This window comes from Bos taurus, chromosome 9 (genome assembly GCF_002263795.3).
Source record: "Bos taurus isolate L1 Dominette 01449 registration number 42190680 breed Hereford chromosome 9, ARS-UCD2.0, whole genome shotgun sequence".
NCBI classification, from domain to species: Eukaryota; Metazoa; Chordata; class Mammalia; order Artiodactyla; family Bovidae; genus Bos; species Bos taurus.
The window spans coordinates 41,061,302-41,088,062 of record NC_037336.1 but is presented as its reverse complement, the minus strand read 5'-3'; the positions used below and the strand labels follow the sequence as shown (position 1 = coordinate 41,088,062).

General features: G+C 39.7%; 2 protein-coding genes across 7 annotated transcripts in view; one reads left to right on the top strand and one right to left on the bottom strand.

Moving 5' to 3' along the window:
• Window positions 1-18,932, bottom strand: part of SESN1 (sestrin 1) — a 114,315-nt gene extending 95,383 nt beyond the window's left edge. Inside the window, exon 1 of the mRNA XM_005210809.4 lies at window positions 17,830-18,932. Coding sequence (XP_005210866.1) covers window positions 17,830-18,108 — 279 coding nt within the window. The 5' untranslated portion in view covers window positions 18,109-18,932. The remainder of the gene's footprint in view (window positions 1-17,829) is intronic.
• A 273-nt stretch (window positions 18,933-19,205) lies between these two features.
• CEP57L1 (centrosomal protein 57 like 1) overlaps window positions 19,206-26,761 on the top strand; it is an 85,371-nt gene continuing 77,815 nt past the window's right edge. For 3 of the 6 annotated variants that reach the window (XR_009495783.1, XM_015472808.3, XM_059889693.1), the window contains exon 1: window positions 19,541-19,597. The gene's annotated coding sequence lies outside the window, so the exon portion shown is untranslated. Of the gene's footprint in view, window positions 19,377-19,540; window positions 19,598-26,761 lie in introns of those variants that run through there. The other 3 variants (XM_005210784.5, XM_059889694.1, NM_001046244.2) reach the window with 3 other exon arrangements.

Sequence of the window (26,761 nt, the reverse complement as noted above, 5' to 3'; positions counted from 1 at the left end):
CCCCAGCTATGCAGATGATATCACTCTAATGGCAGAAAACAAAGAGGAACTAAAGAGGCTCTTGATGAGGGTGAAAGTGGTGAGTGAAAAAGCTAGCTTAAAACTCAACATTCAAAAAACTAAGATCATGGCATCCAGTTCCATTACTTCATGGCAAACAGATGGGAAAAAAATGGAAACAGTGACAAATTTTATTTTCTTGGGCTCCAAAACCACCATGGATGGTAACTGCAGCCATGAAATTAAAAGAAGCTTGCTCCTTGGAAGAATAGTTATGACAAACCTAGACAGCATATTAAAAAGCAGAGACATCACTTTGCTGACAAAGGTCCTGTATACTCAAATCTGGAGAAGGCAATGGCACCCCACTCCAGTACTCTTGCCTGGAAAATCCCATGGATGAAGGAGCCTGGTGGGCTGCAGTCCATGGGGTCGCTAAGAGTCGGACACAACTGAGTGACTTCACGTTCACTTTTCACTTCCATGCATTGGAGAAGGAACTGGCAATCCACTCCAGTGTTCTTGCCTGGAGAATCCCAGGGACGGGGGAGCCTGGTGGGCTGTGTTCTATAGGGTTGCATAGCGTCAGACACGACTGAAGTGACTTAGCAGCAGCAGCAGCATACTCAAATCTATGGTTTTCCCAGTAGTCATGTACAGATGTGAAAGCTGGACCATAAAGAAGGCTGGTGTGTTAGTCACTCAGTCGTGTCCAACTCTTTGCGACCCCATGGACTGCAGCCCACCAGGCTCTGCCCGTGGAATTCTCCAGGCAAGAATACTGGAGTGGGTTGCCATTTCGGCTGAGCGCTGAAGAACTGCTTTCAAACTGTGGAGCTGGAGAAGACTCCTGAGGGTCCCATGGACTGCAAGATCAAAACAATCAATCCTAAAGGTAATCAACCCTGAATATTCATTGGAAAGACTGATGCTGAAGCTCCAATACTTTGGCTACCTATTGCAAAGAGCCAACTCATTGGGAAAGATCTTGATGGTGGGAAAGATTGAGGGCAAGAAGAGAAGGGGGCAACAGAGAATGAGATGGTTAATGGTATCATCAACACCATAATGTTCATGAGTCTGAGCAAATTAGGAGACAGTGAAGGACAGGGAAGCCTAGCATGCTGCAATCCATGGGGTCGCAGAGTTGGACACGACTGAGTGACTGGACAACAATATAAGTGTTTTTGGCTTTAATTCCCTTTCCCCTCAAATCATAGATACAGCTGAGATTTGATTCATAACTTATTAGATAGTCATTGAAAGATGAAAAGAAAGCTGTCTGCCACTTTCTACCTTTTGGACAAATGCTGTTTTTATATTGGGACAAAGAGTGGGAATCAGGGAATTTCCTAGGATCACATGGGAATAACAGGATCACATGGGGGAAGATGGAGGAAAAAAAGACCAAGAAGCTGCCAGAGAGAGGTGGACGGGCCTCTCCAACTGAACCTTGGTGGGCCCTGGTGTGAGGCTCCTTTATCTGGAGACTGGTTGCAAGGCTGAGGAGAGGGGCAGAGCCTGGCCTCACACTATCACTTGCTGGACTGCACTCTCTTCCAGGCATTAATTACGTTCCTGGACATATAACCTAACGCATAACTCTCTTCATGGTAGGCAGGGAGGTCAATTCTCCCCAGCACCTAGTTTAGGAGATAAGTTGTTGTGGTAAGTTGCTTTAAAATGACTCCCAAGGATCTGTGCCCTGTCTCCTGTCATTCACTTGATTGTGTAATATGCTCCCCTTGAGTATGGGCTGAACTTGTGTTTTGCTTCTAATGAACAGATTAAGGTAGAAGTGATGACATGTCTCTTCCAAGATTTGGTTACAAAAGACTGACTTCTGTCACGCTGGCATTCATTCGCTGGTACCTTGTCTCTGGCTCTTCTCAGGTGCTCTCTCTGCAGAAGCAAGTGGAGAGACCCACATGGCAATGAACAGAGAGAGCTGCCAGTCAATTACCAGCAAGGAACTGAGGTTCTCAATCTGACAACTCTCAAGGAACTGAATCCTTCCCATAGCATGTGAACTTGTTATGAAGCAATAGATAACTAATTCAGCTGTTACACAAAGAGACTTCTCAGGCCCACCTGAGAGACTATACCCTGAGAGTCTCTGTCGCTGGCTTATGGCAGCCTCGCTAGTCACACAAAAGCCTGGACCTGGCTTGTCCCCTTGGCACAACTGGCCATTTCTTTTGTGGGTTTACAGATTAGGTTCTCCTCAGTTCACCTGCCTGGTCTCTCCTTCCTACCCAAGGGCTTTTGCACCTTCAACATCTGAAATAAATAACAGAACACCTGAGCAAAACTCCTAGCTCCATGTTTTAGTGACCAGACTATGAATCTAAGGTGCATGTGTGGTTTTCTAAGACAAACACTCATCCTGACTATATATTATTAGTTTTATTGCTTTCTGGAATTTGTTTACTATTTACCAACTAGTATGAAAATACTTTAGTGTTTTGACAAGTACTGCTGTGCCAGCGCATACTGACTATCAGCTCTAGTTTATGCTGTAAGGTTAGATCATCAGATAATATTTAAGATCTTAGTTCTATTTCCTTCAATGAGTTTTTAAACATAGTTAATGTAATTTTTACAACTCCTTTTAGCCAGCTCAGTCTTTATGATAGTATCACCACATGGAAACTGCCAAGCTAAAGGGGTTTTATTTATAATGCCCAACAGTATAGTGAGAAGAAGCTTCGACAAAAGTCATAGTTATATATTCTTACATGCACTGACAGACAGCAAAAGGAAAAAAGGAGGGGGGGAGCCACAAAAAGGAAACAAAAATGAGGCCAAAACTTAGTCTGTAGGAAAGAACAACAGAGCATTAGTTACAGCCAGTCATGAGAGGTTTGGTTTGGGCATGTTGGGGATAGCAGCAGTGTGTACTTGTGTAAACAAACAGATAAGCTGAGAAGAAAAGTTAATTATTACATTAAAATTTATTTGCTCCACTAAGCTGTCTTTATGACCCAACCCATTCTGATCTTTCCTTGCGCTGAATTGCTTTAACACTTTATATGTCACGAAATTTTTTCACATTGATTTTAAGTCATTTTCTAATATGAAAGTAATGTGTGCTCAAGAACAAAAACAAAAAGCTATAGGAAAACAGATTAGTGCTTGAGGATGAAGAGTAAGACTTCACTTCCTGACTCTCAGTATTCACTACTTGAGTTAAGTTGCTTAATCTGTTTCCTCATCTATAAAATGTAAAACTCACATCAGAGAATGGCTGTATCTACAAAACTAGATATTGCAGTGAAACGGGCCTTCAAGGGAAGTGCATGGGTAGTTTGTAAAAATTCTTCCAGAATGCAAATGTAAACTTCAAATACAAAAAGGCAGTAATACAGTAAAAAGTGAGTTTTGCGGATCTGGTTTGACACAGGCAGTGTCACCAGCAGCTGCACCATCTTTAGGAGCATCAGGGGCAGGGAAAGCAGCACCCAAGCCGGCTCTAAATGCTTCTTCTCCATGAGACAGCCTAGCTTTTGAGATGTTCCTGTTTCCTTAGCTAAATAAAGCAGAAACTTAATCTAATCTCCCAGCAAGGAGGGTATCCATATTTGTATATTTGTTTTGTTTTGGGAAGATAGCTTCCTAAAAACCCATAACCCACTTGCAAATCTTGCAAATGTTGTATGCCAAAAGCTAATAACAAAGGCTGGCATATAGTAAGCACTCAATAAAATTAAGTATTTATTAATGATTATTCTAAAAAGAAAAATTAAAATCTCCAACAATCCCACCTCTAAAAGAGAACCAGACTTTCAGTATTATTTTAGTACAAGCAGGTTTCCTGACATTTCCCTGCTCTATAAATATATATATATATGTGTGTGTGTGGTCTGTTATTTTAAAAGTTGCATTTCGACTTAAATATATGTATATATTTTCTTTTCTTATACGTTCTAAAACAACTTTCAATAACTGTTCAAGTCCTTTATATAGTGCACCATAATTTAATAAGTTATTGGATATTTAGGTTACCAACTTATATATAATAATGGATAAATACAACACATTTATATCATAAATGAGACTATAGAGATTATCATACATAAATCTTAATTCAGATGATTTCTTAGATGTGGAATTGTTACTATGCACATACAATCCCATTAAGAGTCACACTATTGTCGTCACACTATTGTCAACACACTATCATAAAATTTAACATTTTTAGTGAAAGTGTTGATTTGTTCTTAATCTATTTTCTCCAAATCACTGCAAAACTCTTGATAGTAGTGATGTTTTCAGCTTCTCTTTATATCTCATAACAGTGCTAGGCACAAAGAAAAATTCTAAATGAATTCTTACTTTAAAAAAGTATTTCCATTTCAGCTTTGAATGGAGAGGGAGGTCAGCTAGAGGTATACTGAGGTTCAGGGAAAAAAATCCTGCTATTAATTATTTTGTGAAAGGAAAAAGAACTATAATTTAGTTTTGTTCCAAAAATAAAAAGCATTCAATACAAATATGTAGTACAGGTTTGACTTCACATTTGACTACACAACCACTTCCAAGTTCAAAGAAGGAGCCAAACACCGGTATAAATTGGAATTAGAATCTTAATCAGAACAACCACCACTAAGGATTTATTTATAATAATAAAATGCACTAAAGGAACTAATAATAATAAAATAAAGGTTAAAATACTGATTGCCTGTTGGAAGAGCCAAACACAACTTTAGCTTGGAGTCAAGTTTTTGTTTAGAAATGTGTATGTTAGAATGAAAAAAGAAAAGGGCTTGCCAGACACCCATACTCCAACACTCAGTACAGGCCCAATCACACAAGATTTGTTTAAATTTTCAGCATCTATGGAAGATGAAGTAAACTTTTAATACAGCATTTAGGGGAAAAAAAAGCAAATGTAATCATTTGTTTATAGCTGTCACACCAATGAAAGAAGTATAATATTTAGACTTTTCATCTTCTTTGATAAGATTTATTGCCATAATTATTATTTTCATCATGCTATACTGTATTTTTAGTGCACATGCCATGGATACCAAAACTCTGACCTAATAAAGGGTATGCAAAAGTACACAAAATGGCACTTACTATTACAGGTTTGAAAATATTTTGTGCTTAAAAGTATAGTTATAATGGGGTTTACAATTAGAAAATATCAATGAAATATTTAAAAATCGAATTTATAACTTACAGGCAACAAAGCTAAGAATGCCTAAACAATTATGTTAGTTTAAGTACACAGTTCAAATTGGGTAATTTCTTAAAATCATTTCATAACTCTAGTTCATAATTTGAGAAATCAAGATTAAAATGTTCCAATTCAATCAGATAAATGTTGAACTATGGAAAGGACAAGAAGAAAATACCTTTTACACTATTTAAACATAATCCTTTATGATTCTGAAGATAATTTTCCAAAATAACTAAATAAAACAATCTAAAGACTTTAAAATATGCACATGAAACATACAAATGGAAAAATGATTTCTATTAATACACGAGCTCAAAGTCATGATATAATCTGGGCTCGATTTCTTAAAAAGACAATAGAGGCCCCTTTTCTTTTTAGCTGTAAACAACTTGCTGTATGACATGTAATGCAATACCATATTTTGGGAAATTTCAAACATTTATAATCCACGGGAAAAACACTCAACACTCCTACACTATTTTTTTTTAAGCCCACAATAGTGCAGTCTTTCAGCTACAAAGCCATAAGCCAGTTATAAAACCAGTACTTTTCCACTAGTTACTTGTGGGGCGGGGAAGGGGATGTTCAGCACTGCAAACATTAGGGTCTAAAATAAGATCATTGCAAGGAGTTACTACAACAGTTGCACTGCCAGCACTGTCATGGCAACAATGAACTAGCTAGGAGAATGCTCTTTTAACATTCAAAGCTAATCTTGAGTCTATTACCCATGGAAATATACCAAATTTTCTTTTAGGCAGTTCACTAAAGAAATCATCTTATTTGGTAATCTCTTAATGTAAAGATAAGCCTTTTATATATCATATTTCCAAGATCACAGTCTAGCACCTTCTTGCAATCAGTTGAAATTTATAATGACGACATAATGAAAATTATGTGCCACAGTGAAACACAAAGATTCATCAGGATTCAAATACAATCTCAAGATGGGTCAGGGCTTAAAAGGAATTTGATATGCAATTCAATAATACTTGAGAAATGTGGTTTCACATTTCATCCTGAAGGAAAAATAATTTGGAAAAGAAAACATTATATATTTTCATTATTAGGAAGCTGATATTAAAGTTTTATTCAGATAATGCAGTATAACATTGAAAAGCCTAGACTCTGGAGTCTCATTGCCTGGGTTTGAAACCTGGCTCTTCTTCTTACTAAGCTATGATACTTTGGGCAAGTTATTTAACCTATCTGAGCCTTGATTTTTTTTTTTTTCCTGATGCATAAAATGGGGATAATAATACCTACTCTTACAGTGTGGTAAAGATTAAATGAAAAGGGTTAAGAATATATGAAGAGAGTTAAGAACTAGGTTTCACATACAGAATGCCTATCCTTACTACATTCAAAAATACACATTCTACAAAACTAGAAAGATTGAGATTGCTGAAGAAAAGATAACTTTGTATCAATGTGGGCAGGGAGCAGGTATGGGAGCTCAGGAACCTGAAAGACACCTGCCACACCCAATGAAGCAAATTCAAATCAAACATGGTACAAAATCTCTTCAAGCCTTGTCACTTCTGGGGTATCTTTAGGGCAATGTAATCTTTGCTTAGTTACTCTGTTTCTAAAATCATATCAAGTTGTCTAGGCCAGGCCAGTTATCCCACAAGAGTGAAAGGACCATTTGGGGACTTTTTGGTTAATATCTCAAGCTCCCATTGAAGGATGCAGAGCAGGAACACTGATGGTGCAGCTTTAATCTCCTCAGTAGACCTTCAAGGCAAGCAGTCTCTGCAGCAAACTCGCCTGAAGTATCAGACGTGAATGGACGAGGCACAGAGGATTCAGTTGCTTGACAAGCCACCATTTGCTTTTCTATATTTTATATCCTTGAAGATACATTGGAAAGTCAAATGTTCCTAAGTGGAATAATAAATGAGCATGATCTCAGGGGAGAAATCAGTTTCCAAGAGTGCTAAAACAATATTCACAAAACCCTTACCTTGGTTCCTAGAGGTGTTATTTCTTCTAAGTTGCTATTCTATAGGGCCAAGGGTCCTGAAAGCAGGTTAAAACTTTTCCAGTATCCCAGAGACTTGGTCCCCTAAAGGACAGATGGTACCAGAGGGCTCAACTTCCCATCTCCGCTCCCCCAATCACACTGTGAGGGCAGATCAGAAGACTAATAGTTAATATTCACTGAGTGCTTACTGAGTTACAGTAAACATTGCACATGTTACCTCATTTAATCCTCACAACTCTGGGAGGGAACTGAGGCTTAAGGAGGTTATATAACTTGCCCAAGGTCACAAAGTTTGGCAGAGTAGGATTTACAGCCAGGTCTGACTAACTCCAAAGCTCATGGTTTTGACCATTCTCTCCTATTGTTGTACAGATAATTAAAGCATAGGCCTTGGCAGTGAAGCATCCGGATGACACGTGTAACTGCCTGCAGCCCCTCCCTACCGGTGCCAGGCTGACAAACTAGAAAGGGAGACAACTCCAAGGAGGGGATGGATGCCACAGATCTGCCTCACTCATAAGGCAAGCTTCTGGGTAAGGCTACCACTTACCCTGTGCAGTGGTTGGTTAGAAGCACTCTTGGGTAAAGTGGAGGTCAGCATTAATCAGCTAATATATTAAAATTTACCATACAAAAGGCAATTAGAGGTGTAAATACATGTGAACACAAAAGGTGGGATATATGACATAATAATCCTAAAGTAATGCCAGTTTGGAGTTTGATTCATGTTAAAAGACCTAGATAAGTTCATCATCTTCACCTTCATTGTCATCAGTATTCACCATCACCAATATCTACTGAGCACTTACTATGAACCATGCCCACTTCTACACACTTAATTGTTCACTTAATTCTTGAAACTACCCTATGAGAGTGGTATTGTTATTACCCACATATTGCAGATGAATAATCTCAAAATTTATTTGTAATTAAGTTGGTACAGTATATTAAAGTTAACAAAATGCTTTACCAATATGATCTTTAATTTTTATAATCACATCATGAGGCATATTATTAAAATTATGTCAGTTCACAGATGAAGAAACAGACTACAGAGGTTAATTTATTCATGAGCGTATAGCTAGTAAAGCACATCCCCGATCTTTAAACCTTCTGAAGTAGCATCTCTGGTCAAAGTGAAACTCTTGTATATTTAAAATAGAAGATAAGAAAAGAAAAAAAATCAAGGAAAAGAAAGCAATAGCTTCCCTTGTTTTTAAAGTTGAATCATTATTAAAATTAAGAGAAGCTTACAGCCTTTCCTCTGATATGTCAAAAGATATATAAGCGCAGTGCTTGGCATATAGCAGGTACAGAGTAAATACCTCATGCATAAACTGAAAAGACATCAGTCCCTAGGTTCAATGGTAAAATCTATACTGCCTCAATAAAATTTCAATTATTTCTTATACTCAATCTCTGTCATCAACAAAACTGAATATAGATTTTATCCTTTAAGTCTGTCAAATTATGCATTACTTGTTAGATGAAAAAAGAGACACACCTTAATTTGGTGAGGTATAATCACTATTAATGACTTTGAGAGATCTTATTTTTTGAGAAAACCCATCTCCCTATCATTTAAATCACTTTTGAAAGGCTTCTCTTAAATATGTCCTTTAGTACCACTGAACATATCACCCTACCACTATTTTGCAAGGCTTGGTCTTTATCACATGATCGGAAGAATTTCTTACTGTGTTTAGGCTATGAATAGCATTTGAAAAATTACTCAGTTATAATTATAGACAGCTAACACCTGCCAACTTGCTAGAAAATGAAATCATGTAAAGTTTAAAGATGATTGTGCAATGCCTGTCAAACACTAAAGTGTCAGAACAGTAAATGCTCATTTTTACCAGTAAACTAAAATTCTAATTAGAGAAAGAGTAAACTAAGATTCTAATTAGACTTTACTGAACCATTACACACAGGACTGACAAATTATCCTAGGTAACTTTTTAAAAAAACATACATATATTTAAGTTAAAACACTAATACTATTCATTTAATGAATATGTATATATGAAAGTTTATTTGGGTAATAAGACTAACAAAACTCACTTCATAAACTTTATTTTCCTTTAGTATGGTTTAAAAGTTTAGGAAGTAGTTTGAAGGTAATTTTATAAGTAATAATTTATAAACCTATGAAGACCTTTCCCTTTTAAAATTAAAAAAGAGTAAAATTTAAAGCATAACACTAAAAGTATCTCATTTTTTCCTAAGGTAATTCCAGATTTCATTGCAATTGAATTAGATTCTTTTAAGTAATTATATGAGAGACTAGAATATGAGAAGACAATTCTTTCACAGCCAAATTTCACAAGTTTTTTTCATATAAACTTTTCATGTCACAAATGGTGACAGTCCATTAGTAGTGCACATGCTTTCAGCAATAAAAATGGCTACTGTGAAAATCCAATAAATGGTCCTAGCAGTCATCCTACAAAAACTTCCTAAGTATCTTCAGTGAAAAACCATTAAAAAAAAAAAAAAAAAACCTGGAATCTTTTAAAGTACTTTTTATTCTATACACAAATGTCATGGTAAATGTATCTTTAATGACATTAGTTTAACTTGGTATAGTAACCAACAGGAAAAAAAGCAAAGCATAAAATAATGTTTCCATGTTTGTGTGTTAGTCACTAAGTCGTGTCCGATTCTTTACAACTGTAGCCTGTCAGGCTCTTCCATCCATGGGATTCTCCAGGCAAGTATACTGGAGTGGGTTGCCATGCCCTCCTCCAGGGGATCTTCCCCACCCAGGGATCGAATCCGGGTCTCCTGCATTGCAGGCAGATTCTTTACCTCTGAGCCACCAGGGAAGCCCCAGTGTTGCCATAGTGTGACTTAAATTTCCAGTTTGCCCTTTGTAGGCAGTAATACCCGGAGAAGGCGATGGCACCCCACTCCAGTACTCTTGCCTGGAAAATCCCATGGACAGACCAGCCTGGTAGGCTGCAGTCCATGGGGTCGCTACGAGTCAGACATGACTGAGCGACTTCACTTTCACTTTTCACTTTCATGCATTGGAGAAGGAAATGGCAACCCACTCCAGTGTTCTTGCCTGGAGAACCCCAGGGACGGGGGAGCCTGGTGGGTTGCCGTCTATGGGGTCGCACAGAGTTGGACACGACTGAAGCGACTTAGCAGCAGCAGGCAGTAATACCATCATCAAATATTCTGAAGAATCCTCAGGTGCCCCAGAGTATACTGTGCCAGTGTCACTGAAGTACTAGGTCATATCATCAAGGTTAATTAAGGTCTTTCTCTCTTAATGTAATAAATACGATCTAGAAAAGCTGGGTTAAAGTAAATCCTTTTTTCCATTGACTTCAATTAAAAAGAAAATATTTTACCATGGTGTGAAAAAAATAGACTGATTTGAGAAACTGTGACAAAGAACATTATAACTTTTGGTGAGGCTTGCTAGTACGAGCTGGACATACGAACTGACATACGTCCAACGTAACTTTCATCTCTTTATGAATTTTAGGCACTGCCTTCCCTTCACCAGTATCTCCCCTGTCCTTCCACAAATTCTAAAATTTCCCATGTCTCTGGTTCCTCCAGTACCTGCTAATTTGCTACTTATAAACACTGTTTTTAGATATGAAATTATTTATGATTAAAGGTCCATCTAGTCAAGGCTATGGTTTTTCCAGTGGTCATGTATGGATGTGAGAGTTGGGACTATAAAGAAAGCTGAGCACCAAAAAATTGATGCTTTTGAACTGTAGTGTTGGAGAAGACTCTTGAGGGTCCTTTGGACTGCAAGGAGATCCAACCAGTTCATCCTAAAGGAGATCAGTCCTGGATGTTCATTGGAAAGACTGATGTTGAAGCTCAAACTTCAATACTTTGGCCACCTGATGCGAAGAGTTGACTCATTTGAAAAGACCCTGATGCTGGGAAAGATTGAGGGCAGGAGGAGAGAGGGACAACAGAGGACGAGATGGTTGGATGGCATCACCGACTCAATGGACACAGGTTTGGGTAGACTCCGGCAATTGGTGATGGACAGGGAGGCCTGGAGTGCTGCGGTTCATGGGGTCGCAAAGAGGTGGACACGACTGAGCAACTGACCTGAACTGAAGACATAACACCAAATAGGGCTCTGATTACTAACTCTTCATTAGACCCAAGAGTCTGCAGCTATTTTCTGTCACATCAAAGTTTCAACGAATCTTTAAATTGGCTGTCTGAGTTATTATCTACTCAAATAGTTAAAAGATATCCTGCAAATTTCTAATGGCTTACCAAAAAGAAAATTAATATAACTCTAAAACAAAGACCAGCACATCTATTTGCTGTCTTTTACTCCATGAATGATCTGTATAGCACTTTAAGGGCACAAAGTGTTAAAGATAAAATAATTCTAATTAAGCTAAACTATTTTTTCAGGGAGTCCTCCTAATACAGACTATCCAAGACCTTAAGTTGAAATCTAATAGGCAAATATTTAACATCCCATTTTTCTACCAAACATTATATCCCATTTATAAACAAAACAATAACTACATTAAAAAACTATTCTAAAAACTAATCATTCTGCCTTTTTGTTTCTATGCTAGAGACCATCTGGGACACTAAAACAGGAATAAAATATTTGAAATCTGAAAACTTAAAAAAAAAAGAATCCTTGTTAGTTTCAATCTTTCTTAAAAGTCAAATCAAAGAAAGAGGACAGGATGATTTATATATTTCAAGAGGACACTGAGGGTAGAGAGCGTAGCTACTATTCATGTTTGTAAGCCAGTGGCTAAAAAGAACACAGGCTCTTCACTTTGTTTTCAAACCATTTAGGGGAAAAAGTTAAAGGTTTGCTTCAATTTCTTTACATTTTTCATTCAAAGAAGTCCGGACAACCTGAGGGTAGATAGTATTCTCCTCTGTGCTCAAAAGCAAAGAAAGTGGTCAGAGATAGGAATAAGAAGAAGCACAGAGGAGAGAAGCAAGCCAGTAAGCTTTCTGAGGGAAAGGGATTGAGTTCTCAGTGTATCAGTAAAGTAAGGAAGGCCAAAAACCAGTGTATATGGAAGAAACTCAGTGTAGATACTGAAAGAGCACTTTCATATCTGCTGTGATACATAAGAGTCAGCAGTGAATGTTTCAGATGGACTACCTTAAATGTGTGACTTTGACTAGTCACAGCAGTAAAACAGAAATAAAAACAAAATCATCTTAAAAGGCCAAATCTGTTTCTAGAATGTTCCCAATCTGTTATATTTCATAGTATCATTATAAATTAGTTATGTTCCTAATCTTACAGAATCTAAATTATAACTTGACCAATGCAATATATTATCTAGTTAAATATAAGTTTTATTGACAGCCTCTAACTAAACCTATCTTCCATCCCTCTTTTTCCTCAACAACAGGAATCTTTGTTCTCAAGATGGGGGCTCTCCTGGCTCTTAGAGGCTGGATGTGGATTAATCCAAACCAAAAACATAAATGCCCAGTTTCGTTGCCAGTTACTGGCTTGGTAAAGGGCATTTGACACTGCTGGAGGGCTTCTGGGGAAAAATTTTCTTCCCTGATAGATATACAGGAAAAAACTCTTTTCCTCCTAAGCTGAAAATGTTCAATGACTGCACATGCTGCCTGGAATTGCTGTAGCAACCTTGCAACCATGAGCTAAGACAGCCCTTACTACACTGAGCAAAGGTGAACAAAATGATAAAAGGCAAAAGGGTAATGTAGTTCAGCTAATGAATCATTCAAGCTTGAAACAGCCCAACCTCCAGACTCACCATGTGAAAAAGAGATTTATTAACCTCTATTGTTAAACCTACAAACTATATATTACCCAATGGATACCAACTGGATACTTCAACTGCAACTTTAACAACTATAAATGTGCACCATACCCAACAGTTAAAGTTTCATTTCTCCCTGGGCAGGTGGGGAGATGCTGCTAACAATCACGTCACTAAATGAAAGTCTCCTCCATCCCACATAACAAAGACAAATACTCTGTTGCATGGTCTAAATTTTCTACCTTAAGCCAAGTTACTTTCAGACAATGTTCATTGCTGGCAGACATATAAGAAAGTTTAAGTTTTCTTTTGTCATGGTACAGAAATGAAAAGGATCAAATGACTATTCTTGAAAAAGTACTTGGCTATTCCAGATACACCTCATGATGTTTTGATGAATATATACACACACATTTTCTCCCTTAATTTCCTGCATCATAAAGACCATAGCTCACAGGTAGACTATACTAGTATAATGGGCCAGTCCATTTCTTTGCTTAGGGAATCAAGCATATCCAAAATGTATTATAGGTTTAACAACAGCACAACTCCTTCTATGAGAACAGAAGACCTTCTTCAAAAGCAGGGAATAAATCTAATTGATCTTTCACTCCTGAGTACACTGCTTAGCAAAGAAGAGCTCTCAAAAATGTGTTGAACAGATTTAAGTATGTTGATTTGAAATCAATAAATTGAGAATAGGAATACAAACAGAGAATGCTACCTCTCAAAGTGCCCATTTTTACACGTTTAATCATTTTGAGTTGAAACCATCCTACCATGTCTCCTTGACAACATGACCTATAGCAATTAAGTGTGCCATCAGGAATAGCTGCAAAAACTGCAAATACAGTTCGGCTTTTGCTGCTTACTAATGAACAACAGAAGGTATTATGGAGCACTACATTACTTGGTTTCCCTTGTGAAGCTAGTGTGGAGAACTGAAGGTGCAGCATCAAGTACGGACCAGATGATGCTAGGCATTAAGAAGTTTAGATTCTAACCTAAGGGGTTTTCAGGAGGAAAGAAACATGGTCAAATTTCTGTTTTAGATAAAGAGCTCTGCAATTAAAGAGAGGATGGATAGAAAGGTGGAGGACAGGTTAAGTCTGGCAAAGTGAGAGATATCAATGTCAGAAGTAGAACAGTGGCGTCAGGGGCAGAAATCCCTTTAAGAGCTATTTCTAATCAGATTTATCAAAGGCAACTTAATTCAACCTGTGTAAAACAGAACTCATCACTCCCCTAAATTAACCTTCTACCACTCTTGTCTCCTGAAATGACTTAACTATTCACCAAGGAGTTTAAGCTAGAAACTTTAGAGCCATCCTTCATTTTACTTTATCTCCTATATCCAATTAAATACTATATCCAATGGTTTCTAACTCCTAACTACTTCCCAAACCTAGTCACCTTTTCCCACTTTGTCTACTACATCCTACTCCACCATTTTTGCTTTGGACTAATGGCAACCCACTCCAGTGTTCTTGCCTGGAGAATCCCAGGGATGGCGGAGCCTGGTGGCACAGAGTTGGACACGACTGAAGCGACTTAGCAGCAGCAGTGAACAACCTCCTTACTGTTGCACATTCAGTCTTGACCCCTGAAATCCATTCTCCAAATTTCTTCCAAAGTGATGCTTCTAATACACCATGTATCATGTCACCATCTTGCTCAGCGTCCCTCAGTGGCTTCTCATTGTTCCTAGGATGAAGTCTATAACTCTTAACATGGTCTGTTCTCTGGCTCCTGCCTAAAAACAGTAAGAATTCCTAGCTTTATGGTGTTTCTTATTTGCTAGGCACAGTACTCTTGCCTGGAAAATCCCATGGATGGAGGAGCCTGGTGGGCTGCAGTCCATGGGGTCACTAAGAGTCGGACATGACTGAACTACTTCTTTCACTTTTCACTTTCATGCATTGGAGAAGGAAATGGCAACCCATTCCAGTGTTCTTGCCTGGAGAATCCCAGGGACGGGGGAGCCTGGTGGGCTGCCGTCTCTGGGGTCACACAGAGTCGGACACGACTGAAGCGACTTAGCAGTAGGCACTGTGCTATGCTTTGTAAGCATTATTTCATTTTATTCTCTTTGTTAAGCAGGAACTATTCTCATCCTCATTGTGCAGATAAGAAAACTGAGTCAAGGAGAGATTATGTAACTTACCAAAGGTTGTAGAGTTAATAAAGTATTGGAGTCAGCTCTGACTCCTAAGCATGTATTTAAACTTTCACACTCTCCTCAAACTGCATTACTTTCCACTCCTAAATTCACCTGATCTCTTTTACCATGAGGCCTTCACATATATTATTCCCTACATCTGGAATGTCCCCCTCATAATCTCATTTTTGCCTAGATAATACTCATTCATTTCTGCTTAAATGCCATCTCTTCAGGGAAGTCTTCCTATATTATCTAAAATTACATTGTTTGTTTACTTCTTTATGGTCAGTTTCCCTTCAGTAGAATGTCAAAATTGTTACCACTGATTCTCAGTTCTTAGAATGGTATTTAGCAGGGGTTCAATTAACATTTGTTGAATGAAGGCAGCAATGAATGATGTAGGGATGGAAAATCCCATATCTATTAATAGTAACTTCACCTATTCAGACTAAGACACAATATTTATTTAGTAGCTTGCAAGTCCCAGTCAATACTCGTGAGAACTTATAGCCCTCCTAGGGGAGACAGACACATAAATATGTGATTATAACCCAACATAAGTAAAGCGCCTGTTAGAATTGTGGCTGGAATGACGTACAATAGATGCAGAGATGAAAATGAAGGTATAAACTGACAGGAAAACTTCATAGTAGAGATTCTTGATTCCTTTTGCAGAATGAATGAGTCTTAAAATACATATCACATAGTCCATGTATTTCATTTATGAAAGGGGAGAGGAAGGACTTCCCTGATGGTCCAGTGGCTAAAACTCTGCATTCTCAATGCAGGGGGCCTGGGTTTAGGTCCCAGTTCAGGGAATTAGATCCCACATGCTGCAAGGAAGACTGAAGGTCCTGAGTGCCACAATGAAGACCCATCCAGACAAATAAATAAATGTTTTTTAAAAAATAAGGAAGAGGACAAGAGTATACATTACATATAGGGCATTTTACATCTCCTTTATAATATTAATTTACTATAATAACACACCTCTGTATTATTATACCCATTTTATAGATGTGGAAATCCAAGCTAAGAGAGGTCAAATAACTCATTCAAGGTTATATAGTATATTAATAAAGGAGGAGAATCTGAGCCCAGGTTTGATACCAGTACCCATTTACTTACCATTATGTCTGTCCTTTGACTTTGTAATCTCCAGAGCCTAATTACTTCAGTTTTCAATCTAACTCTTAACAAAATTGGCTATCTGGTTTCCCATTCTAGTACTTTTTAAAAGTAGCAAAATAAAGCATTCAAGAAGAGGCTGAAATGAAGAATACTGACAGCAAGGGAAGGGACGGAAAAACTATAAAAATTGAACACACAAATTCAAAGTGGATCACAGAGTCCTATACATATATTCCACCCTCAACTGTACAACAGTACGTACTTGATATGCAAAATGATGATCCCATTATGAAAAAAGAAATGGTTGTTGTCGTCACTAAGATAGAGAAATAACTTGATGCTTAAAAGGGTAAACTTCAAGTGCTGGAATAATAATTCCTCTCTAGTAACTCTGGATTTGGAGAAGGAAATGGCAACCCACTCCAGTGTTCTTGCCTGGAGAATCCCGGAGACGGGGGTGCCTGGTGGGCTGCCGTCTATGGGGTCGCACAGAGTTGGACATGACTGAAGCGACTTAGCAGCAGCAGCAGCAGTAACTCTGGATAAATGTAAATTGTAACAATTGTTTCCACTGTTTGTGAAAAAAAATATCTAAGATTTTAAAGAGTCTTTGTTTTATGCACATTATTTTTTTGTTGCTTTAAACTGAATTCAAACCAGAATAGAAAAACTGTTCATCTTAGCTTATATATATATATACCCAAGTAAATCATACATTTAAAAAACTTCTCGTACCATGACTTTGAACACATGTGAATTGAGTAATTTAGACAGAGAAACATAAAGAGCATTTTGACCATTCTTAATTTCCAAAAAACCTTATTTAAAAAAAAAAAACCTTCAAATAAAAAAAGATAAACTGAATATGTACAAGCAGAAGGAAACATTCTTAATCTTTTACAACTTAAATAGAAATGTATGTAAGAAAGAAAAGAATCAAACTTAGGCAAACACAGAGAAAGCTAGTTAAGTAATTGACCATAAGAGTCTATCAGTCACTCAACCTGGATCCAATTTTTCAATCTGCAGATGTCAGCTCCTTTACAACATGGGCTTTTATTATTTATATAATTCTTTCTTTCAGAAAAGAAAGGTTGCATTTAGGAAACAGATTCTGGGGTTTTTTGTTTTGTTTTTAAGAACAAGAGAAAATTGTTTCACCAGTTATCTTGAACAAGCTGACTAGGAAACATTTAATATCCTTTATCATTTTAGAAGCTTTTAATAACGTGAAACTTTCCACATAGAACATTGTTTGTAACAATATGAAAAGCATACTGGCTACAGTTTCCAACAACATGTAAAAATGAATGTAAAGAAATGCAAGTATTTACTTGTAATTAACTGTAATTTTCACGTATTTTTCCCAGGAAGAATGCATTTCTGCTAAAACTCTCTAGAAAGACAATACTTATTTAGTTGTACTTGAAAATTAGTTCACCTTGTCCAATTTTAACCCCAATTTAAACGTTTTACAGAACGCTCTAAATTTAAGGTAATTCAAATATAACAACTTACTTGAAGCAATTACAAAGTGATTATCTGCAAGTAAACGTCACTGTACTAGATAAACAGTTGTACTTAAAATGCTCTTTCTTACCTGGACGCTCTTCAGGATGAACTCACTTTTCTCTCTCACATCTTTAAAGGGACACCTCTTAGAAAGCATAAGCAGATGAGCAAGAAGCTTATTCAATCCATCCAAAGAAACCGCATTTGAAAGGCCGTCTGCTGGACGATAAGGTGTCTCTTTCACCAAACGAAGACACTCGGTTTTTCTCACAATGATTTGCCTAATGTTTTCCAGAGCTGTCTCTCTAGTAGTTGAATCTCTACTGCACAGTCCATCCCATCTCACTTCATTTTCTCTTTCAGCCATGACAACCGTGGAGTTTTTTCTTTGCCGTCTTCAGTTAACTTTCAGCATGCCCCCCAAAGCACTTTATATTTTTAAAACGAGAAATATAAGAATGAAATCAGAGAACTAGAATCGTCATGAAAAAACACGTCTGGGTGACATTTGGAACCAGAAGCGTCTCTTCGAGCTACAAGACAGAGCTCGCCCTCTCCTACCCGGAGGGGCAGTCTTCTGGCCAGAGACTGGAAAAAAAAGTTGGCAAGTTGAAACCTTACAGCGCTGGCTTTGCTGCACAGCCAGTGTCGGGAAAGTGTTCTTCTGCGACCCGCGGGGTCAGCGGATATCCTCACGTTGAGGAGCTGTCAAACCCGTGCTCTGCCCAAAAAGGCTGGTAACAGTTGAACGCTCTCCAGCCATTCGGTGTTTTTTGTCAGTGCAGCCACGGTGTTCTCGGGAGCGTTCCCACCCCGCCCCTCCTCCGGCACCAGTCCCCGCCTTCTGCAGCTCCTCCCTCTCGGCCGGGCGCTGGCTGGGAAGGCTTGCGGAACCCTGGCTCGCTGGCCGCCACGGCCAGAGACCCTGACGCTCCCGGGGGGCGGCAGCCCTGTGCAGCCGCTGTCTCTGTAGCGTTGGAGGAAAAGCGTCTCCTGCTCTGTCGGTTCCGGGTGCCCTGGACAGACGCCGCTTCTGTTCCAGTCCTTGCGTCCACCGCCCACCGCCTCCAAAGCCAGACGGGCACAGGGCAGCCCCGCAATCCCCGAGCGCAGGGCTGGGCCGCGAAGCTGGCGGAGCTGCGGGGTCCGCGGCGCAGAGCCCGCCCCTTCGCCCAGCCTCATCTGTGGGGCTCGGCCCAGAGGGCGGGAGCGGGGAGGGAAGATGGGGTCCTCACCCCCCAGCCCCTCCCCTTTCTCCTCCCGGCACAAACCAGGAGCCGCCCCTGCCCCTGCGCCCTCTTCCCCGCCCTAGTAGACGCGACCCGCGAAGGCAAAGCCATTGGAAAAAGCCCCGCCCACCCACAGGCTACCTCCAGACCCCAGGTCCGCGCGCGGCTGCCAACCGCTGCCGGTTGCTACGCAAGCGTGACAGCAAGCAAGGCGCATGCGCTTTAATAGGCACTTAATCTGCGCCGGGGAGCGTTTTCAATCCCCTGGCGTTTGGCTTCTTTGGACCGAAAAAGGGGAAAAAAAGAAAGTAAGGGGAGGTTGAAGTACGCTATCACAGACAACACAAACAGGGAAAAGAAAGTGTGCACAGACGTACACCTGGAAGTGCCTGAATCTAAGTTTAAGGTCAGTCTAAAAATAAGAACGCTGTCTTTATTACGCCAAACCCCAGATTTAAAGAAGCAGGGCATGCTCGCATTGACTTCTGGGAAAGGTAGTTTGGGTGCTGTCTGCGCCTTTCGTTTGCGACAAAAACTACAGCCCCCAAGAGCCACTGCGACATTGCCTTTGGCGGCCTGCTAGCCAACGGTTAGCGCTGACGAGGATTGACTGAGAGCGTCGGCTTGGTGAGCACTGTGGGCTTGGCTGCCACTTTTCCTTGACAGGATTTTTTCCCTTCCTCCATTTCCTCTAGTTTAGAAACCGAGCCATCTAGGACTGTAAGCTTTAGTCCAGGGACTTCTATGAGTAATCTACGTTGGGAAGGACTAGTCCGGGTGCCCAGTTCTCCAGCGTCGAGGAGAGAATTTGGGAATGGTCGCTACCCTGAGGGTCGGAGGGTGCGGCGTAAGGCCAGACAAGGGGGATGCTGTGGAAACCGGTGCTCCACGCTGCTGCCTCTGCTTCCGTCCTGCCAAGCGGGCTCGCGCGTGATGGACTGGGTATCCCTGTGCAATTGCGGGCTTTGTTTGCCATTGTGCAGGGGTGTTCTGTGCTTTACTTGCTGAAATTTTTGACATCCCAAGCCAGGCATTCAAAGAGAGCTGTCAAATCCATTTTGTATGAGACTCAATGGGAAAGAATCCCTGGTATTCCTAAATATGAATTTTTGCAGGCCTTAAGGATACCGTATGAAAATAATCTCCAAAATTGAGTATGTTTTAAAGATTCAATCGTTTGTTTACAAGTTACCATTTGAGTCATTCCTCTAGAGGAAGGTCAACGTTTGAACGGTTGTCAGTGGTTGTTCAACCCACTTCAGTACTCTTGCCTGGAAAATCCCATGGATGGAGGAGCCTGATGGGCTGCCGTCTAAGGGGTCGCACAGAGTCGGACACGACTAAAGCGACTTACAGCAGCAGCAGCAGTGGTTGTTCAGTCGCTCCGTCTTTTTGACTCTGCGACCCCCTGGACAGCTGCACGCCAGGCAATGGACTGATAACCAAATTAGATTTTAACTGTTTAAAGTTGCAGAATAGATGTGTCTCTAAAAATTTAGCCTTGTTAGGTACTAAATATACAACAGTGGAAAAGACATCTAATTAATGGTTAAACACACAGTATACACATTAAACATACAGCACTATGACATATTATTGGGATGGACAGAAAAAAGATCACTTAGCCAAGTTTTGGAAAGTTAGGGAAATCTTCATCTCGGGGAAAGAGGGCCAGAAGAACAGCATATGGTGAAGCCCTGAGCAAAAGAGAGAGAAGGTAATTTCAGGAAACTGCAATAAGCCGAGGTCGTATATATTTTGGAATAGATATCTTTTTGTATATTGATGTATTTTCAAGCAGCAAGTAGAATGGTACTGTGAATTTTCCAGATGGTTTCTGAAAGTGACCTATCTTTGAAAAGAGTTCTGATGAATTGGTTTAATTTGGGAAGCCTTCAACATTCTGAGATTACTGGTTTAAATCAAATTTTTTTAAAAAAGAGAACTTATGAGTATGGTTCAGAATCCAAAAAAGCTGTTTTTTTCTTTTCTTTTTGACGGACTCATCCTCCTTTGTTCAACCCACAAAGTGTAGGGTAGTTTCTTAAGTCCAAGTCTCCTTTTTACTGTGTAATTGAATATGATCTCATTCGTAGCTGTGGTTTCACCACCACTTATGACTCTTAAATGTATAACTCCATCCAGCTTTACCTTTGAGCTTTGTTATATGCATTTCCAAGATAGGTCTTGGATAGCTCACAAGCACTTCAAACTCAGCAGGCCTAAAACCAAATGCATGGTTATCACCTCTGATTGTTCTCCAGTGTTCCATATTTCGCTTTAGGATAATTCCGACCACTTGTGATGAAAATTTGAAATCTAATCTTTATTCTTGGTTTCTTAATGTGCTTCTGCCTCACTGTGCCTCACTGTTTACACTGTTCATTGAGCCCAGGGTAGGCAAGGCACGAGCAGGAAAGCTGGAAGAAAGCTCAAGGAGCCATAGAAACTACAGATATGTTTATTCTCTCCTGACTGGCGTAGCAACCATAACAGCAGACGCACTGGATTCTCTCATGGTTGACCCGGTGGACACAGCTATAATGTAGCTGCAACGGCTTTTCAGATGGAGCTTATATGTGTTTACAGAGCAAAAAGTGGCTGGTGGCCAAGCGGGTACATCTTGACCTGCATGTGCACTGCTGTAAGTGATCTCAGCTGTTACATAACCATGTATTTACGAAACATGGGGCAATAGCGAGAGGCCGTGGAGGCAAGAGAGCTTGACCACCACCATCTTGGTTAATTTGCTCCTACACCTTCATACATGTGTAGCCAGATTATTGTTAAGTCTTATCGATTTTATCTCCCAAACACCCGTCAAATCCATCCTTTTCCCTGCATCTACATAAGCAGTCTTTTCTAAACTGCCATAATCTCTTACCAAAACCATTGCAATAGTGATTATTCAGCCTGGGGTTTCTCCATTGGTTCTCCACACAGCAGCCAGAATAATCTTTTTGAAATGTAAATTTCTCTTAAAACTATGTAGTGATGTCTTACTTTAATCTTAAAGGCAAAGTTTCTTTATAAAGCCTAATGTCATTTGGCCCCTTTCCACCTCACCTAGCATACCACTCTCCAACTTTATGTGCTTCAGTCATACAGATCTTTCAGTCACTGGTTCTCTTATTCCTTTTTATCCATTTGTTCACTCAACAACTATCTGTTGAGTACCTACTATGTAATAGGACATTGATGTTATACTACTGAGCACAATGTACAAAAGTCCTTACTCATAATTTTGCATTCTAGTAAGGAGATATAGACAATAAATATGTGACATATTGGGAGTGAAAACAAATGCAGTGGAGAAAAAGAAGAACCAACTCAGAAGGGGAATGGAGAGTGCCAGGTTTTGGGGGGCAAGTTTCACTTTTAAATAAGGTGGTCAGAGAAGACCTAATCAAGAAGCAGACATTTGAGGGGATCTGAAATAGGAGGAGAAAGTCATGCAGAGGCCTGGAGTAAGAATGTTTCTATGAAGAGAACAGCCAGTACAAAGACCTGCAGGTCTTCGCATTTGACAAATAGCAGTGTGGCAAGAGAGAATAGCATGAGGTCACAGAGGAAGGAGGTCATATAGATGACTGAAAGAAATTTTGACTTGTTTGATTGAGACAGGAAGCTGTTGGAACGTTTTGAGCAGATGGGTTGCATAATCTGACTTTTTAAATTGATTACTTCTTTTAAATTGTGTTGATCGTGGACCACAGAGAAGCAAGGGTAGAAGCAGAGACACTAACAGTAAGCTAATTGTCCAGGTGAAAAATGTCAGTAGTAGTGGGCCAGGGTAGTAACAGTAGAGGCAGTGGGAAGAGGCCAGAGTCTGGATGTATTATGAAGTAGAGCCAACAGGTTTGCTGACAGATTGGCTATGAGGTTTTGAGAGTAAAAGAGTCAAAGATAATTACAGTTTTTTAGCTTGAGCAACTAGAAGGAAGGAATTGCCAATGTAATGGGAAAGTCTCCAGATTTGTGTTTGGGGGTAAATGGGTAGATCAGGAGTTTAGTTTGGCTATTTTATGTTTGAGATGACTCTAAGATTTTACAGTAGAGATACGGAGTAGTCAGTTTGGTAAATGAGTCTGGAGATGAGGGTAAAGATCTGGCTGTAGATACAATTTTGGATTTCACAGTAGTTCCCTGCCTGTCTGCCCCCACCCCCCAGTAGTGTTTTGATAGTAGATAAAGACTGAGAATAGTTGATATCACAGAAAGGCACTCCATGGAGTCTGGGTCAATTTGGAGTTACCTGCAACTGATGACTATGCGAGAGTGGCCAGTGAACAGAGAGAAAAACCTAGAGCATGACATCCTAGAAGCCAAGTGAAAGTGGCTGAGGAGGAAGGAATGCTATGTTAAATGCTGCTTTAAGTCAAGTGGTATAAGGATAACTGATCCCTGCGTACAGCAACATGGAGTTCACTGAGGATCTTGAAAGCCAGAAGGGTGTTTTATTTAAGAGAGAATAGAAGAAGAGCTGGGCTTCCCTGATAGCTCAGTAGGTAAAGAATCCACCTGCAGTGCGGCAGACTGCAGATCGATTCCTGGGTCAGGAAGATCCACAGAAAAAGGGATAGGCTACCCACTCCAGTATTCTTGGGCTTCCCTTGTAGCACAGCTGATAAAGAATCCGCCTGCAATGTGGGAGACCTGGGTTCAATCCCTGGGTTGGGAAGATCCCCTGGAGCAAGGGAAAGGTTACCCACTCCAGTATTCTGGCCTGGAGAATTCCATGAACTCTATCGTCCATGGGGTCACAAAGAATCCGACACAACTGAGCAACTTTCAGGAGAAGAGCTAGACACTGAATATGGATGCAGCATCTCTGGTACCATTTTCTTTGTCCAGCAACAAAGACTCTCTGACTCCTGTGCTTAGGTCTGGAGTGAAATATCACTTTCTCAGAGAAGGTTATGGGCTTCCTTGATAGCTCAGACGCTAAAGAATCTGCCTGCAATGCAGGAGACCTGGGTTTGATCCCTGAGTCAGGAAGATCCTCTGGAGAAAGGGAATGGCTACCCAATCCAGTAATCTTGGGGTTTCTCTGGTGACTGAGACCATAAAGAATCTGCATGCAATGTGGGAGACCTGGGTTTGATCCTTGGGTCAGGAAATTTACCTTATTTGATTAAATGCCCCTATTACATACTCTTATTGTGCCCTATACCTTTACTTGCTGCTGCTACTGCTAAGTCGCTGCAGTTGTGTCCAACTCTGTACGACCCTATGGACAGCAGCCCACCAGGCTCCTCCATCCATAGGATTCTCTAGGCAAGAATACTGGAGTGGGTTGCCATTTCCTTCTCCACCTTTACTTGCTAGTAAGTTACAAATGTAGTTTTACAGTTGTTAGTATGATAATTTGATTGAAATATGTCTGCTTCTAAGTGTTAGCAAGCAGGAGTAGCAGCTGTGCCAGTTTTTGCAAATCACCTCCAGCTCTGAGTACCGTACCTCACAGAATGAACTTACTAAATATTTGAAAGAATGGAAAGATGCTCAACATCACTCATTATCAGAGAAATGCAAATCAAAACCACTATGAGGTACCATTTCACACCAGTCAGAATGGCTGCGATCCAAAAGTCTACAAATAATAAATGCTGGAGAGGGTGTGGAGAAAAGGGAACCCTCTTACACTGTTGGTGGGAATGCAAACTAGTACAGCCACTATGGAGAACAGTGTGGAGATTCCTTAAAAAACTGGAAATAGAACTGCCTTATGATCCAGCAATCCCACTGCTGGGCATACACACTGAGGAAACCAGAAGGGAAAGAGACACGTGTACCCCAATGTTCATCGCAGCACTGTTTATAATAGCCAGGACATGGAAGCAACCTAGTTGTCCATCAGCAGATGAATGGATAAGAAAGCTGTGGTACATATGCACAATGGAGTATTACTCAGCCGTTAAAAAGAATACATTTGAATCAGTTCTAATGAGGTGGATGAAACTGGAGCCTATTATACAGAGTGAAGTAAGCCAGAAGGAAAAACATAAATACAGTATACTAACGCATATATATGGAATTTAGAAAGATGGTAACAATAACCTGGTGTACGAGAGCAAGAGACACTGATGTATAGAACAGTCTTATGGACTCTGTGGGAGAGGGAGAGGGTGGGAAGATTTGGGAGAATGACATTGAAACATGTAAAATATCATGTAAGAAACGAGTTGCCAGTCCAGGTTCAATGCACGATACTGGATGCTTGGGGCTAGTACACTGGGATGACCCAGAGGGATGGGATGGGGAGGGAGGAGGGAGGAGGGTTTAGGATGGGGAACACATGTATACCTGTGATGGATTCATTTTGATATTTGGCAAAACTAATACAATTATGTAAAGTTTAAAAATAAAATAAAATTAAAAAAAAAAAAAGAATGGAAGAAAAATGTTAATGTCAGAATTTTCAAAGGTGTTGCATATTTACCTGTTCACAAAAACATGAGATAATTAATGAATGGAAGAAGGTATTTTATAATGCAACATTTTAGAAAAGTAGTCTTAACAGAGCAAACTTTTATTGCTAGTAAATTGTAGTGTTCACCCTCCTGAAATTGAATTTGGTAATAATTTTTACCATGTTCCTACATATCTCATCCTGTTATAAGATAGTCACATGTATTTATAGTATAGAGTAGAGGATGGGGCTTCTCAGGTAGCCCTAAGTGGAAAAGAATCCTCTTGCCAGTGCAGGAGATACAAGGGATGTGGGTTCAATCCCTGGGTTGGAAAGATCCCCTAGAGTAGGAAATGGTAACCCACTCCAGTATTCTGGAAAATTCCATGGACAGAGAAGCCTGGTGGGCTACAGTCCATGAGCTCGCGAAGAGTCCGGCATGACTGAACACAAAGTAGAGGATATGTAGAGGAGTTCCTGCTTTAAATGAACAGTACTCTAGTCAAGGAAAAGGCTGAATGGCTGTACTCCAACAAGAGGCCTTCACTATGAAATTCATTAAAAAACCACGGCTCCTAAGTCTTTTTTTTTTAAACAGGTATACCTGTTTTTATTGTTCCTCACAAGTAATGCTTTTTTATTTATTTATTTTTTTTACAAATTGGACATTTATATACTTGCCCAACATTGTATTGGGCAAGTACATCGGCACAATTTTTTCTACAGCATTTGCTAACTTCATGTCTCTGTCACATTGTGGTAAGTGTTGCAGTATTTAAAATCATTATTATTATTATATTTGTTATTCTGATCTGTGATCAGTGTTTTTTTAAAATAAATTTATTTATTTTAAAATTTTCACTTATGCACTTGTTTTTGAAGACAGTTTGTATGACACAATACAAAACTTTTAAACAAAAAAAAAAATAATAAATTTATTTATTTTAATTGGAGGGTAATTACTTTATAATATTGTGGTGGTTTTTGCCATACATTGACATGAATCAGCTACGGGTGCACATTGGCCCCCCGTCCTGAACCCCCCTCTCACCTCCCTCCCCACCCCATTCCTTTGGGTTGTCCTAGAGCACAGGCTTTGAGTGCCCTGCTTCATGCATCAAACTTGCACTGGCCATCTGTTTTACATATGGTAATATACATGTTTCAGTGCTATTCTCTGAAATCATCCCACACTTGCCTTCTCCCATATAGTCCAAAAGTCTGTTCTTTACATCTGTGTCTCTTTTGCTGCCTTGGACCTAGGATCGTCATTACCGTTTTTGTAAATTCCATACATATGCGTTAATATACTCTATTGGTGTTTCTCTTTCTGCCTTACTTCACTCCATATACTAGGTTCCAGGTTCATCCACCTCATT